This window comes from Magnolia sinica, chromosome 15 (assembly GCF_029962835.1).
Source record: "Magnolia sinica isolate HGM2019 chromosome 15, MsV1, whole genome shotgun sequence".
Classification (NCBI taxonomy): domain Eukaryota; kingdom Viridiplantae; phylum Streptophyta; class Magnoliopsida; order Magnoliales; family Magnoliaceae; genus Magnolia; species Magnolia sinica.
In genome coordinates, this window is record NC_080587.1 from 66,856,931 (window position 1) to 66,873,971 (window position 17,041).

The following is a 17,041-nucleotide window of genomic DNA, read 5'->3' on the forward strand; positions in this document are numbered from 1 at the left end:
GAACGTCTGTTACGGCTGTATTCTTAGCATGGTTGGGCCAAAAGAAGGTGCACCATTAGTTAATTGATCATAACTTTTGATCTAGGTATTGTTACGACACACAGGCCGAGTATCAAGAACCGAATTGCAGCACGAAAACTTGAGTATGAGTTCTTTTGAAGTGGAGGAGACTGATGTAGAGCGGATCGCGGATAGTTTCATGGCCAAGATGCAGCAGAAAAGGCCTCGTTGACGACAAAAGTCATCAAGACCGTCAGAACCTTAAAACAGACATATCTCACAAACTAGAATGAGTTACTCGACGTACCACATATGATTTTGGGGTAGGACGAGCTACTTTAGCCAACTGACCCGCATAACTAGGTTGCCCATGCCAAATTTGTGAGATTCCATCAGATCGACGGTCAAATTTCATTTTTATTTCAGTTTTTACTATTTTTAGTAAGTTTTAGTTTGATTATAACTCTTCATCCGTTCGGCTTTAGGAGTTGTGTCCAACATGAAAAGTGTTTTAAAATAAATAAAAATTTACTATTTATAGTAAGTTACGAATTTTAAGGAGTTTTAGTTATAGTTTAATTCCTAAACTTATTCCAGGTCTTGGTATCCATATTTAAAGGGTTGTAGACTTATTTATTTTATCTATTAATCAATTTACAAATTTTTTGAACACTATTTTTATTTTCTTGCTTTTTCCTCGTGGATTCGAGAAGTCTCTGTGAGGAGTCCAGAGAAGCTCCGTGCATTCGAAGTAGTTATCCTTGAGGAAGACTGTAACACCCTGAAAATCGGCAACCGAGTACAGAGACCCCGATTCCGAGTTTTCGGGTGTTAATTACCAAATAAAATATACGTGTGACCTCGTTTATATTCACAATCATTTTTCACACAAGCAATCAGAGTAGTGCAATTCAAATTAGCGGACCCAAAGCTCGGTAGAGATAAGAAAGATAAATAAATATGGGGCTAATAGTAAAAATACAATTAAAATATGATGTCCGCTAAACAAGGATTATACAAGACACAATATACATACAAAAAATGATTAAAGTGTAAGTTTTCGGTTTGGTCCAATCCTCTAAAATACAACATCGGTAGTGCAAGCCACTCTAAGCCTATCCGTCTGAAATCTCGATAGTACCTGCTCACTAATATCACCTAGTTGGTATTTTAAAATACCGTCCTAGAGTGGGAGTGAGTGATCAACTCAGCGGGTTCCATTAGCAATGAGTTTCACATGTTATCAATTTCATAGGCACAATTAATGAAAAGCATCAAACATAAAGCTTATAGCTACTCTTTTTAATGCATATGCATGTTATTATGATATGATACATGTTCTCACCATCTAATACTCCCTCAAGCGACATCATCTTATGTTTGCAATGCCCAACACTCCCTCAGTGCAACCTCGATTGCCGAGTCACCAACCTATGCTGATGCAATACCACATGAATATTTATATTAGCAGAGTATTTAATTAAGTCCGTTAATCCAATAATATTAGGAAAGTTGAAACACCTTCATTTAATCAATGGCCTTATCCATATCACTTGGCCTAGGGCGGCCGTAGCGGTTCTGAGCTTGCGATCCATGATCCAAATTTAGGTATCACCCATTTGTCTCACAGATCAATAATTCCAAAGGTAGGGCACGATACCCAAATATATGAGGATCAACTCGGTATGGGTCATCACCCAAACACCGAGTATAATCACTTAGTTCTGAGGTGCGGACTTGTCATATAACCAAATTACCACAAGAAAAAGGGCTTGTCACCCAATTTCATTCTTGCCCGAGTCGTTCGAACGGTACTCTGACACAGAACCATCGGTCGAGTAATTTTACAGGGGCCATTTGAACAAGGATGTATCACCTCCTGTGCTCACTGGTCACTATGGGGAAGCTTGTCACTCCAGCATAGGCCGACAACACGGACACAGTGTCCCATTCCACCATACTCAGCTCCCGAGACTTGGTTACTCACTGGTCATTACGGGAAGGCTCGTCACCTCAGCGTAGGCCGATAGATCGGACACGGTGTCCCATTCCACCATGCCTAGTTTACGAGTCTTGGTGGGATCGTATCACTAACGGTTATCAGTAGGCCTCTTAAAGGTATGAGGTGCTTCAGATTTAGGCAAGCGTGACCATACATGGTGAATATATATGGTTGGCCAACTAGTGTACTAATTCAGATGACTTAAGCGAATTACGACACAATCAGCACTGGGTGCAAGCATCCTGTGTAGTCCAACTACTGTCGGTTGTCCATCTTCAGCCTGAATCGGTTAGATTGGCCTAAGGCAGCTGATCCAGTAAGGCTGCCCTTGCTAATCTTTCTGATTTTGTTGGCCAACCCAATTACCGTTAGACTAAAATTCTATAGCATGCCACAAAAAATTCTACTCAGGAATAATGAACCAAATTCATCAGTACCTCAGGATATTTTAGCTAATATGGGCAAACAAAAGGCATGCAAGTGTGTTGGTTAGTAAGCATTCATCTACGTAGTATCTCAATTATCAATCGGCACTGATTATCACATATACATCCATGCGTAACAAATAGTAACTAGCAGTGGTTAGCATGCATCCGTCTACACACTACACAATCATAAATCGACACTAATTATCATGCATAGGCCCATACATTACCTAAATCAATAATCAACACCGGTTAACATGCATCCGTTTACGCATTCACAAATCAACACTATCATACATTCATCTATTCACTACATAAACCATTAATTACGGCATAAGTTTGATAATTGGCAACCTAAGGGTAATGGTCCGCACCTAAAAGTGGTTCGTCGATTTTTCGTGTCGCCCTAGGGTTAAGGTCCATTGATTAGCGTGTCGGTGCCCTCTCTTGTTGTCAGGTTGTTTCCTTTCGTGGACTTACTTCCGAAGGAAAAAAATATCCATATGATAGTTTTGTGTATAAGAATAAAAAACTAAAATTCAGTTCTCATTAATCATGCATGCACGAGTATTTGTGAAGGCCCAAACATGGGTACTTAGAAGAGATGTGCAGAAATGACCCTTGGGCATTTTTGGGCGTGTCCTATGATCAGGTGGGGCTACCTTTTGGCATTTCATTAGGTTCATTTGGTAGCCCTATGTGTGGCCTTTAAAATATAAATAGTTCGGTTCACTGGATTTGCGCATATGAGTTTTGACATAAGGCTAAACATAGGCATTTCAATTTTTCTGCTCAGGATTTTCTACACAACTATGTCCGGTCTTATTTGAGATCCACAATCCAATTATATGGGGTTTACTACTTTCGAAGGAAAAAGGGAATTTGGTAGAGTTATATATGTACTTCAAAACCCACAAGGTAACCTTACTTAATTATGCATATACAATTTTTGGTGAAAACTCAAACTTGGGTACTTGAAAGAAATGCATAAGAAATACAATGTAGAATTAGTTTCGGCCTGATTTTGAGTATGTCCCATGATTTCAAGGGACCACCTTTCAGTGTGACGTGAGGTGACCTTGGTAGTACTTTATATGAACTTCAAAAAGTATAAGCTGAGACCAATTGGTTGTGCACACATAATATTTGGTATAGGGCCAAACATAAATATTTTAATTTTCTGCATAACTGTGCCTTGCCCCATTTTGAGATCCACTCCCTAATCATGTGGGGTCTTATTTGGCCCAAGTAAAATATAATTTCTCTATTCATTGGTATAGATTAAAGGTTCCAAGTGGTGGCCTACTCATATCTTGTACGTGGGGTCCACTACAGAGGCCTAAAGTTGGTACAAAACACAAAAAATAATCAGGCAGTTTTTAGCAATGGGGTCCGTTACAACTTAGGGCCTAATTTCCAAATACTTAGAGATCATTCTAGACAAAAGGTTGGGACATCCCATATCATTGATATAAGAATTAAACATTTCCCTTAGTGGTACCCTTAACTACAGATCATGAGACCCACTACAAGGTGTCAAAGAGGCCTATATACAATAAAGTTATGTACTTAGAAAAATTTCAGCAAACAGAGAGTGCAAAGGAAAAGAAATAGATCCAATGGTAAGTGGGGCCCACGTGCTAAAAAACCATAAATAAGAGACAGAAAACAATGTACATGGGTTTCCGAATTGAATGAACTAATAAAATGTATAAATCATACGTGATCCCACACTCAATTGGGTCAATAAGAGGATGAATGTTATGTACAACATAGATTCAATATGCACGTGAAATAGCACATGAAATGTAATGTATTGATCACAACTCTATTAACCGATCATGATCCATTGGAAAATCCCATCCAAGGTGCCCTGTGTTGGACACTCCCTTGCTAGGAGTTAGCATTTCTGCCATACTCTTTGATGCAGCTACTGGCATCACGTTATCCTTCCTCTGACAAAGGAAGTACTTCAAATGGACACTCACACATGGAGACGAAACATGAGTGATTTTTTACAGTGACCTCGAGCCGTTGGATCTTTCTGTATGTGGTCCTTTGATTGTGCCACGTGGTGACAAGAGGATACCATTGGGTGGGGAAAGGTGAGAGACTTGAAGTCTTCTCATGGTTAGATGTTTCCCATGTGGAACACGTGAAATGATTACTTAGGTTTCAATATAGTATGTTAATTACCATTGTTTGAGCTGTGTGTGGGCCCACCTTTGATGCCTAGGTGGAATCCAAACCGTAGATCTGGTTTCCCTCCTTATGTTAACCGTACAAACCAAGAATCATCCTGGGTCCCAAAACTCAGATTCAACGCACCAGGGAGCGAGCGATGAACAATCTTGCCTAAAACTTGTATATTCTCATACTGCGGCTCACCTTAGTTTTGGAATGGCCCGAGTGTCAGTGTGTCCCTTCATCTAGATGGGGCGCACATGATGACTGGTTCTGATGGAATATACACAGTATGGTGACTTCATATTCCATGCGGAAGTTTTTATGGTTGTCAGCACCCTCCCAAATAAGAGAAAATGACCACTGTAGACGCCACCTTTTACTCAGTGGTCTTTCATGGAGCATCTGAAACTTAATTTCCCAACTTGACCCTGCACGTACGGATAGATGAAAATACCCCTCTTTTTCACTGCCATTCACTTCCTTTTCATTTAACGGAAAACCACGCGCGCACATTTGCAAATCACGTGCCTTCCACTCCATTGCAACGTAAAAAACCGACGCACGCATGTTTCTTTTTTCTTTTCATTTTCCCTACTAAAATCTCTATTTATCAATCTACATATTATCATTCTACATTTGCCGCTTTCCATCTTGATTAGGGTTACGTGGAATCCTCCAATCTAGTTGCATCTGTAATCTCTGAAAAGGTTTAAATTATTCCCTCACTCCAAAGCACCCTTCCTCAACTTGCATTTGACCGGTACTATGGTTGCTGGAGGTAGAGATATTTTAAAAAACCTGTGTGGTTTATGGTTACTTCCCTTTGAAGTATTGAATGACAAATCAATGATAATTCACTGACTACATAGGGATATTTAGCTAGTAATTCACCGAGGGTGCTTGGTCAAACTTAGCCATTGCACGCTTGAATTTGAAGAAGAACTCACGGAAATTGAGACGAGCCCAAGTCGATGACAATTGATCGACTACTCGTTCAATTTCATGTGAATTTCGGTCAATTCCATATTACGATCGGTGAATTTCATGTCAGGCTTTTACAATTTCATTTGTTAAGCTTAATCAATTTTATGCGTTGATCGTTCAAATTCATGTGAAACTCGCTCAATTCCATTTGAAGCTCACTCAATTTCATGCTAGGCTTGCTCAATTTAATTTTTGCCCAGCGCAATTTCATGCTAGGCTCGCTTAATTTAATATTTGCCTCGATAAATTTAATGCTAGGCTCGCTCAATTTAATGTTTGCAGTCCGTTCACCATTGTGGGACCCAAATTATGAATGGACTGGATCATTGTGGGACCATCTCATCAGTCTCACTGAATTTCATGTTTGCGGTGCTAAATTTCTAGCTTGCTATGCTCAATTTTCAGTTTGCCTTGCTCAATTTTCAGTTTGCCATGCTCAATTTCTAGTTTACCTGCTCAATTTTTGCTCTTCCCTCGCTGAATTTGTAGTTTGCCTCGCTGAATTTCTAGCTTGCCTCATTGAATTTTCATGCTTCCCTCGCTCAATTATTTATTTTGTCTCACTCAAATTCGAACTTCCCTTGCTTGTTTTCATGTTTCTCTCGCTCAATTTATAGTTTGCCTCACCCAATTTCTAGTTTGCCTTGCTGAATTTTCGCTCTTCCCTTACTTAATTGAGTGTTTGCATCGTTCAATTTATAGGTTGCGTCGCTGAATTTACATGCTTCCTTCCCTCGCTCAATTATTTGTTTTGCCTCGCTCCAATTCGAACTTCCCTCGCTCGATTTCATGTTTCCCTCGCTCAATTTCAAGTTTGCCTCACCCAATTTGTAGTTTGCCTCGTTGAAATGCAAATTTGCCTTATTAAATTGGATGTTTGCCTTGCTCGATTTTAGTTGAGGTTTATTCCATTTTATCTGAAGCTCGCTCAAATTTATCAAGTGCTTGATTGTTTAGTTTATGTGTTTATGTCTTATTTTATATGAATTTCGTATTTGTCTCGCTCAATTTCATGTTTGCCTAGCTCATTTTCATGTTTGCCTCACTGAATTTCATGTTTGCCCTGCTGAATTTCATGTTTACCCCGTTAAAATTCATGTTTGCCTCGCTAAAATTCATGTTTGCCCCGCTGAATTTCATGTTTGCCGCTGAATTTCATGTTTGCCCCGTTGAATTTCATGTTTGCCTCGCTCAATTTCATGTTTGCCCCATTGAATTTCATATTTGCCCTGTTGAATTTCATGTTTGCCCCGCTGAAATTCATGTTTGCCTCGCTGAATTTCATGTTTGCCCCGCTGAATTTCTACTTTGCCTCGTTGAATTTTCAAGCTTCCCTCTCTCAATTTCTAGTTTGCCTCGCTCAATTTTCATGCTTCCCTCCCTCAATTTCTAGCTTACCTCGCTGAATTTTCATGCTTCCCTTGCTCAATTTATAGTTTGCCTCGCTCAATTTTCTTGATTGCATCGTTCAATTTCTAGCTTGCCTTGCTGAATTTTCGTGCTTGCCTCGCTTAATTTTCATGCTTGCCTCACTTAATTCCATGATAGATAGCGTCGCTGAATTTAACGAGCACCACATGAAGTCATTCGTATCTTTGAAGCCCTAATTCATATAAGCTTACTCTCTTTAGTTGTTTATTTAAAAAATTAACACATTACTTAGGCTGTGTTTGTTAACGCTGAATTTTTGCACTTAACGCGGAATATGGAAAATTTTCCATGTTTAGTGGTGTTTGTTAATGCGTTGTTAATGCGAAAGACGGAAAGCGCTAAGTGGTTTTTCACTGAATTCTTTCAGTGATAGGAGTCTGGCTTAATGGTGAAAGCGGAATGCGCTCCGTGATTTTTCATTAAACAAAAATTTTTTGATTTCAAAAGTACCCATTTTTAAGTTATTACGGAAAGTTTTCTTTTCAATTGCTTGTGCAATACAAAATCAACCTTTAACTTGTAGAACTTCTTTATGCCCGACCATGATTTATGTGTTTGATCCACATCGTCCATCAACCTTTTTAGATAATTTAAGGTGTGATCCAATAAAAGAAGCAAGTCCAATGATTAATTGGACTATAAGGTGGGGATTGAACGTCCACCGTTAAAAACTTCTTGAGAGCTTGAGAAGTTTCAGATCAAGCTGATCTTTGTGTTTTCACTTCATCCACGTCTACATGACCTAATGAATAGGTTGGATGGTAAAAAAATGTCACAGTGGCTCTTAGAAAGGTTTTAATGGTGGATGTCATTATCACTGCAGCATCCTTTGTACCCCCGCCCGTCCCCCGCTCTGAACAGGCTGTTCTGTGGGCAAGCCCATCATTATGTATCTGTACATCCAAACCCTCTATCCCTTTTCTCATATTATTTTAAGGCATCAAGGAAAAAATGAGTTAGATCTAACAATCAAATGGACCACATCACAGATGACTCTTGCATTTAATGCACCTGGTGCATTTTAATGCAACCAAAATTATTATTTGGTGTGGTCCACTTGAGCATTGGATCTGCCTCATTTATGTATCCATGCCTTAAAATAATTTGAGAAAGGCGATTGACGGTTTGGATGTACATATACATCACGGTGGGCCCGTCCACAGAACTGCCCGTTCGAAGCCAGGGACGGGCGAGGGTAGTACGCAATCCGCGTCCTCCTTAAAAACGGACGCGGTTTTCCCGCAAAAGCCTTACACAGGAAGTTCCTGCGCAGGGAATCTGGGTTGGCCCCACTGAGATGTTTGTGTGAAAGCCACACCGTCCATCCAATTTTACAGATCATTTTAGGTTATGCAGCCAAAAATAAGGTATATTCAAAACTTGAATCGACCACACGAGAGGAAACAGTGGAGATTAGTGACCACCGTTGAAACATTTATATGGCCACAAAGGGGTCTAATTTTTGGTATTTTCACTTCATCCTAATGAAAATGACCTTTTAAACGGCTTGGATGGAAGATAAACATCAAGGTGGCCCTCACCATGCATCCCAACACGGAAACTTCCTGGGAAAGAATTCCCGTCCAGCTCCAAGACGGGAACGGACTGGCTACTCCACTGCCACCGGCTAGTGGCTGATGGTCGGTGCTCTGTGGGCCCTACCATGATGTATGTGTTGCATCCATGCCATTCATCTATTTTTTCAGATCATTTCATGGAATGGGACAAAAAATTAGGTATATCAAAATCTCAAGTGGGCCACATTACAGGAAACGGTGTTGAATAGCGTCAACCATGAAAAACCTTTTGGGGACCATAAAAGCTTTGGATCAAGCTGATCTTTGTTTTTTCCCTTCATCTGGGCCTGTATGACCTAATTAAAAGATTGGATGTCAAATAAATAGTACAGTGGGCCTTAGGAGGATTTTAATGATGCTTATCCAATTATTATTATTTTCCTATGGTGTGGTCCAACTGAGATTTATATCCCTCTAATTTTTGGGGTGATGCACTAGAATAATTTATAAAAATGGATGAACGGAATGGATGAAACACATACATCATGGAGGGGCTAACAGAGCACGAAGTTCCTACGAAAGGCTTTAGCAAGAAGTCCGCGTCTGCTCCTCTTTGCACGAAGTTCCTGCGTTGGAAGCCTATATGGGGCTCATCGAGCTCAAGTTGTACGAACAGTTTTGAGGATATCAAAGTTGGTGGGAAATCATCTGGTGTAGTACCAATTCACGTTTATTTTTTTCTAAAATACAACAGGCTTCTCATTTACTTCTCCACTGCATCATCAATTATTTTTTCAGCATCTTTATAAAAGATTATAAATATTTCTCTTCGACAAGTATTACAGTCTCTTTATCTTTGAAAATTGACTTGATTTTCATGAGTTTTTGTCTTTTCTATTTATTTTAATCAAGTAAATTTATTAAAAGATTTTTACTCAATTGTTCTTCTTTAAACAATTCTCAGTTTATAGTAGACTATTGTAGCGATGACTTCAAGGGATAGTGGCAGGGCAAGATGGAGTGATTTGGAGAAAAAAAATATTTATTGATTGTTGTCTTGAAGAAGCACATAAGGGTGGTAGGTCAGGTTCAAGCTTGACCAAACAAGCATGGAACAAATTAATAATTGAGTTGAAAAAGCGTACAGGAAAAGAATTTAATCAAAAGCAATTGAAGAATTTATGGGATTATCTGAAAGTACAATATACTGCGTGGATAAAATTGATAAGCATTACGGGACATGGGTACAATGCATTGACGGGCCAATTCGATTGGCCTGAAGAAAGATGGGATGAGTACATAAAGGTAATTATGAAATTTTGTTATATAGTTAAATAAGAATTTGCCTTTCATCAAATTAAGACATGATTTTATGATATTTTTATTGTAGGCAAATAAGAATGCAGCTCAATTCCGAAATAGACCACTAGCATTTAAGAACGAATTGAGGGCCTTATTTGAAGGTTTTGTTGCAACTGGTGCTGAAGCCTACACAACACATAGTTACAATCTTCCCGAGGAGTATTTTGGGTCGTCATCTCAAATACCTTCAAATACACCTATGAGTGAAAATGAAATTAATTTAGGCAGTCTCGATGTTAACATAAATTTAGCTACTAAAGAATGCCAACAGGCACCGCTTGTCGATTTAGAAGCTCATCAACGCAAACGGCACAAACCAAATAGGAAGAAGGATATCCAAAGCAGCGTAGATGCACTCATACATCAGTTGGAAAAGACAAATGCAGAAGGACCCACTATCAAAGAATGTTTAATGAAATTAAACAGCATGTTATCAATAAGAAGACCAGATCCATTGTACTTTAAAGCTCTAAAATCGTTTACCCAGAAGAAGGAGAACAGAGAAGTGTGGATGCTTCTAGAGGAAGAAGAGGATATGAAGCTTTGGATAGAGACTTTAGATTAGTGTGTGGTTTATTTTTTCACATTTTTTACATTAGTTTTATTTCTTTTTCTTTAATGTTTTGACATTAGCTTTGCTTATAGACTTTATATTAGTGCTGTTCGGTTTGAATAATTTTAATATTAGTTTAATAGTTTTATTTCTTTCACATGTCTTTAATTCCACTGTAACTCTTGATTTATCGATATGCTGAAGATTATTATATAGAGCATATCGATTTTTATCGATATAAGATATTTAAGAGATTTGTTAATCTTAACTAGTTAATTGTTTAAACATCTAATTGAAGTCTTTACTTTCGATGTTGACAGAATTATGGCATTAACAAATGAACAGAAGAAATTATTGAAGATTATTGTATTAAAGCTGCTATTTAATTATTTAGAGACGTTTACCAACAGAATACAAGCAAGTTCTCCTGCATTACCTGGATCATATTTTGTGAAAGAATTGCTAGATGGTCCATCTTCAGTTTGCTACGAATTGTTTAGAATGGAGAAAGATACATTCAATAGTTTGTGTAACTTGTTTCGCATTCGAAGGTGGTTATTTGATAGTAGATATGTATCACTCGAGGAAAAGATTGCCATGTTTATAATGACAATTAGTCATAACCTTCGGAATAGATTGGTAAGAAATCGATTTGTACATTCAACACAAACGGTGCATAAGTACTTTCATGAGGTATTATTTGCTATGCTAAAATTTGCCAAAGAAATGATTGTCACTCCATCATTTGATCAAAATGTCCAAGAAATCAGAACACACCGACATCTTCGGCAAATATTTAAGGTAAAACTTCATATAAAAAAATATAAATATATTTACTTATAATTGAATCATCCTACTTAAGGGTTAACAATTTACCTTTAATGTTTAGGGTGCCGTTGGTGTGTTAGATGGAACCCTCATTCTTGCATGTATCCCGATAGATAAACAAATACCTTATAGAGGAAGAGGAAGGGGTGAATGTGCTCAGAATGTTATGGCCATTTGTGACTTTAATATGATTTTTACATATGTCATAGCTGGATGGGAAGGGGTGGCACATGATTCAAGGGTACTTATGGATGCTGTACTTGATCCAACAAAGAAATTTCCATTGCCCCCTCCTGGTAATATTTAATATACTTTTTCATATAACTTGGTAAAATTATAACTTGAAATTTTGCTAAACTGTCATTTGTTTTTATGTAGATAAATATTATCTTGTTGATGCTGCTTACACTCACACAAGAGGATTTATGGCACCATACTGTAATGTTCGGTATTGGTTGGGTGACTTTTATAGTGGTGGGCGGCCTATTAGTAAAGATGAGGTTTTTAATCATATGCATGCAAAGTTACGAAATATAATCGAAAGGTCTTTTAGCGTGTTGAAGGCACGTTTTGCAATTTTGAAGCGGATGACACCATATTTCTTCTCGACGTAAAGAGACATAGTTATTGCATACATGACACTACACAACTACATCAGAAAAGAATCCATCTTCGATCCACTCTTCCATCAATACAATAATGAAAATGTTCTTTCAGAGATGAATATCGAATCAGAGAATGATATGCCTGAAGTGGAAGGAGTTTTTAGAAACTTTGAACAAACTATTATGTCTAATGTGCGAGAAGAAATTGCCGCCACACTTATACATGCAAATCATTAATTTTTTATTTGTTTTTATGAATAATGATATTTTAATTTTCTATTAAGTACTTTATAATTTATTTGAATTAAATAGAATAATTTTATTTTCATTTAATAAAAAATAATTTCTTTATAATGTAAAGCATTTCCAAACAGGAGATAGATAGGGGCAAATGTGTCAAATTAACATATTTCAGACATTTCAGATGTTTGTTAACAAATAGATTATTTCAAATTCAGTACTTAATTTTCAGACTTTAGCCATAGTTACCAAACAAGTTTTTGACTTCAAATTTCAGATTCAGGCTTCAGATTTCATATTCAAGCTTCATATTTCAGATTTGTTTATTTAAAAAATTAACACATTACTTACTCTTTATTTCCTTAAGTTTTGTATCATTCTCATCTATTATAAAACATGAGTACTTGGTCCTCTATTATTTAATCGAGTTCTGTATTATGGCAAGCTTACATTGCTTAACGATTCACTGATATAATGTCATTATATTGGTTTTCAGATAATGGCTACGAGAATCATCTGTTGTTATGGCGGGGAGTTAGAATGCGAAAACAAGCGATACTCGTACACTAGTGGAAATTTGAAAACTTTTACGCTACGTGTCGAGACTACGTACGAGGAGCTTCTATCTAGAATTTACAGGATTATTAAGAGTAACCCAACAGATTGTGATATTAGGAAGAAAGTATTGTATCCTTGCTCAAACGAATCAATCCCTCCAACCGAAATTGAAGACGACGATGACGTGAGAGAGTTCCTAGCAACACAGTGGGAGCATTCGGATAAATTCATCCCTTTAGTCATCGAGACAACGCAACACATCAATAGGACAATACACGTGGATAGTGTGGTTGAGGAGCATAGTGTGAAATTTGAATATATGACATCGTCATTACAAGTGGGAGTAAGCAACGATCAACTACCCGAGCTGCCTCAAATATCAAACTTTGTGACTTGCCAAGTTAGCGGGGCATGTGACCTTAGCCTCATTTATGAATACATGGCATCGCCTTTAGCAACAACAGTAGATCTACCATCATCATCCACCACCCGAGCTGTACGTGTAAGTGACATTCCGCTTCTAGATCTTGTTGAAACATCAAACTTCATCACTTGTCAAGTTCCCGAGCCATTTGATGATGCTACATTCACCAATACAGAACTGCTGGAATATACGGATTCGTTAGGTGAACCGATTGATATAGCCGTTGGGCAAACGTTTAAGGACAAGAATCGGTGCCAGTATGTTTTGAGCCACTTTGCAATTCGCAATAAGTTTCAGTATAGGGTACTGTACTCAAATTTTAGGAGATTCACCATGGTGTGCTATGAAAAGTCATGTGAATGAAGGGTTCATGCATCTCGGGCGAATGTTGCGGGGATATTCAAGATACGAAATTATACATCGGAACACACGTGCGGCATGTCATGGATAAAGAGCGATCAATGGCAAGCAAGCAGCAAGTTAGTGTGTGATCTGGTAGTTAGCCGTATAGAGCAGCGACTAGGGTTGATGCCACGTGATATTATCTTCGTTATGCAAGAGAAATATAATATTCTTATCAGTTATAAGAAGGCATGAAAAGCTAAGGAGCTCGCAATTAATCACGTGATGGGGACTTATGAAGACTCTTACAGTCAACTCCCCTTGTATTTGCATGAGTCGAGGGCGGTCAATCCGGGGACGATGACTGCCCTGGATGTTAACCGAGAGACTTTCAGGTTTGAGAGGTGTTTTGTAGAGCTCGGACAATGTGTTCGAAGTTTTCAGAATTCTATGCGGAGGGTATTGGCCATTGAGGGGACACACTTAAATGACAAATAAAAGGGTGTTCTATTCATCACCATGGCCTTAGACGGGGACAATCATATATTTCCATTTGTGTTTGACATCGGGGAATCAGAGAACAAGAACAGCTGGAATTGGTTCCTTAACTACCCCAACCATACGTTAGGGTTTCTTTCGGGTCGTGTGATAATATCCGACCGACACAAAGGTTTAATGAAAGAGGTTCCTCAAGTCTTCCCATATGCAATCCATGGCTACTACGCGTACCATATCTATAGAAACTTGGTGGACACCTTTAAAGACAAGTCATTGGAGATGTACTACTGGCGGGCTGTGGAGACATGTAGAATGGTTGAATTTGAAAAGTTAATACATGATATTGAAATGGCCAATCCCCCAGTTCATGCATGGTTAAGAGAAATCGGGTACGAAAAATGGGCGTCTTCACACTTTACAGGTAAAAGATTCAACCTGGTCACTACAAACATAGCCGAGTGTGTCAATTCCCTCTTCAAAGAAGCACGTGAATACCCCGTTACGAAATTGATAGAGGCGGTAAGATTTAAGATACAAGAATTATTTTACAAGAGAAGAGAATTTGCAACATCATTTGTAAGTCCGTTGACACCATGGGTGGAGGAACAATTAAAGGATCTTGTATAGAAGGCACGAGATGTTCACCGTCACGCTATTTTTCGAGATGAGTACTATGTTGTAGGCGATTATAATGATACAGTCAAGCTCAGTGACCTTTCGTGTACATGTTGGGAGTTTGACCTGAAGGGGTACCCTTGTATCCATATCATGTTACTATTGACACTACGCCAAAACTGCGAAAAAAGAACGGTCCAAAACCATCTCAAATGACCAAAAAGGATGGTCATGGACCGTCGCAAGGGCTGTCAAATTTTGACGTGTCATATTACTTAAAGGACGGTCGAAAAGCGTCATTTTTATTGGCGAAAAGGGGGACGGTCTCGGACCGTCTCTTATAAGCCTTTAAAAGGGAAGGTCAGGCCGTCCTTAAAAAAGACTGCCGTAGACCGTCTCCGATAAGCCTTCAAAGGACGGACATAAACCGTCCTTTAAAAGGAACGGTCATGGGCCATCCTTAAAAGGATTATCATGGACCGTCTCTTGTGGGCCTTCAAAGGACGGCCATAGGACTATGCTTTTTATGAGAGTCAATATACACCTATTACAATATATTTCACCATATTCTTCCTAATATACACCTGTTATATAATATATTTCATCATATTCACATTCACATCCATCTAAACAACCCAAACTATGTAAATCCAACATAAACTACATTCATCCAAACATAAACTACATCCATGCAAACACAAGCAATCTTATCCACATTACATTCATCCACACTTAAATACATATAAGTTTAACATCATAAATTAAAAAAAAAAAAAAAAAAAAAAAATCAGCAACAATTTTCTTTTTGTGTCTTTCACCTGAAAAAAAAAATTTAAACCAACAAAACATTATAATTTAGAATCATGAAGAATTGTATAAACTTCTTCCAAAAAAGTGGACACTTTTTAAAAATAAAATTGATCATTAAAATAGGTTTAGGTTTAGGTTTAGGTTTTAGGTTTTAGGTTTAGGTTTAGGTTTAGGATTAGGTTTTAGGTTATAGGTTATAAGTTTAGGTTATAGGTTATAGGTTATAGGTTAAGGTTTAGGTTATAGGTTTTGGTTTAGGTTTAGGTTAAGGTTTAGGCTTAGGTTATAGGTTTAAGTTAAGGTTTAGGTTTTAGTTATAGGTTATAGTATATAGGTTATAGCTTTAGAGAATTGAGAATAGGTTAAGGTTAAGGTTTAGGTTTAGGAAATCGGGTCCGAGTTCGAGATCAGGTTTAGGTTTGGGTTATCAAGTTTAGGTTTAAGTTTAGGTTAGGGAGTTGAGATTAGGATTAGGTGTAGGTTTAGGTTCAAGGATTTGAGAATACATTTCGATTTTAGGTTTAGGTTTAGGTTTTAGGCTTATGTTTAGGTTATAGGTTTAGGTTATAAGTGCAGGTAATAGGTTTAGGTTTATGTTAGGTTATAGGTTAAGGTTTAGGTTTAGGAAATCGGGTTCGAGTTCGGGATCAGGTTTAGGTTTGGGTTTTCAAGTTTAGGTTAGGGAGTTGAGATTAGGATTAGGTGTAGGTTTAGGTTTAGGGATTTGAGAATACATTTCGATTTTAGGTTTAGGTTTAGGTTTTAGGCTTATGTTTAGGTTACAGGTTTAGGTTATAGGTTTAGGTTTAGGTTAGGTTATAGGTTAAGGTTTAGGTTTAGGAAATCGGGTTCGGGTTCGGAATCGGGTTTAGGTTTTATTTTTCAAGTTTAGGTTTAGGTTTAGGTTAGGGAGTTGAGATTAGGATTAGGTGTAGGTTTAGGTTTAGGGATTTGAGAATACATTTAGGTTTTAGGTTTAGGTTTAGGTTATAGGTTTAGGTTTATGTTTAGGTTAAGCTTTAGGTTTAGGTCATAAGCTATAGGTTTAGGGAATTGAGAATATGTTAATGTTTAGGTTTAGGAAATTGGGTACGGGTTCGGGATCGGGTTTAGGTTTAGGTTAAGGAGTTGAGATTAGGATTAGGTGTAGGTTTAGGTTTAGGGATTTGAGAATACATTTAGGTTTTAGGTTTAGGTTTAGGTTTAGGTTATAGGTTATTGGTTTAGATTAAAGTTTAAGTTTAGGTTTAGGTTTAGGTTTAGGTTATAAGCTATAGGTTTAGGGAATTGAGAATAGGTTAAGGTTTAGGTTTAGGAAATCGGGTTCGGGTTCGGGATCGGGTTTAGGTTTGGATTTTCAAGTTTAGGTTTAGGTTTAGGTTAGGGAGTTGAGATTAGGATTAGGTGTAGGTTTAGGTTTAGGGATTTGAGAATATATTAGGTTTTAGGTTTATGTTTAGGTTATATGTTATAGGTTTAGGTTTAGGTTTAGGTTTAGGTTATAAGCTATAGGTTTAGGGAATTGAGAATAGGTTAAGGTTTAGGTTTAGGAAATCGGGTTCGGGTTCGAGATCGGGTTTAAGTTTGGGTTTTCAAGTTTAGGTTTACGTTAGGGAGTTGAGATTAGGAGTAGGTGTATGTTTAGGTTTAGGAATTTGAG

At 37.8% G+C, this 17,041-nt stretch overlaps 2 protein-coding genes across 2 annotated transcripts in view; both read left to right on the forward strand.

Annotated features, from left to right (window-relative positions):
• The window catches only part of LOC131226969 (uncharacterized), a 29,930-nt gene extending 19,457 nt beyond the window's left edge, over window positions 1-10,473 (forward strand). Inside the window, exons 2-3 of the mRNA XM_058222659.1 lie at window positions 9,694-9,851; window positions 9,937-10,473. Of these exons, the coding sequence (XP_058078642.1) occupies window positions 9,694-9,851; window positions 9,937-10,473 (695 nt within the window). The remainder of the gene's footprint in view (window positions 1-9,693; window positions 9,852-9,936) is intronic.
• Window positions 10,474-13,131: 2,658 nt separating this feature from the next.
• Window positions 13,132-14,583, forward strand: LOC131226970 (uncharacterized). Its single transcript, XM_058222661.1, has 2 exons — window positions 13,132-13,419; window positions 13,960-14,583. Exons 1-2 carry the CDS (start codon window positions 13,132-13,134, stop codon window positions 14,581-14,583), a joined length of 912 nt encoding a protein of 303 aa, XP_058078644.1.
• The last annotated feature ends 2,458 nt before the right edge of the window (window positions 14,584-17,041 follow it).

Excerpts from the sequence above, each read along its gene's own strand:
- LOC131226970 (XM_058222661.1), top strand. The coding sequence starts at position 13,132 with ATGGCATCGCCTTTAGCAACAACAGTAGATCTACCATCATCATCCACC. Across the intron at positions 13,420-13,959 it reads GCAATAAGTTTCAGTATAGG|GGTGTTCTATTCATCACCAT; the intron begins GTACTGTACTCA and ends GACAAATAAAAG.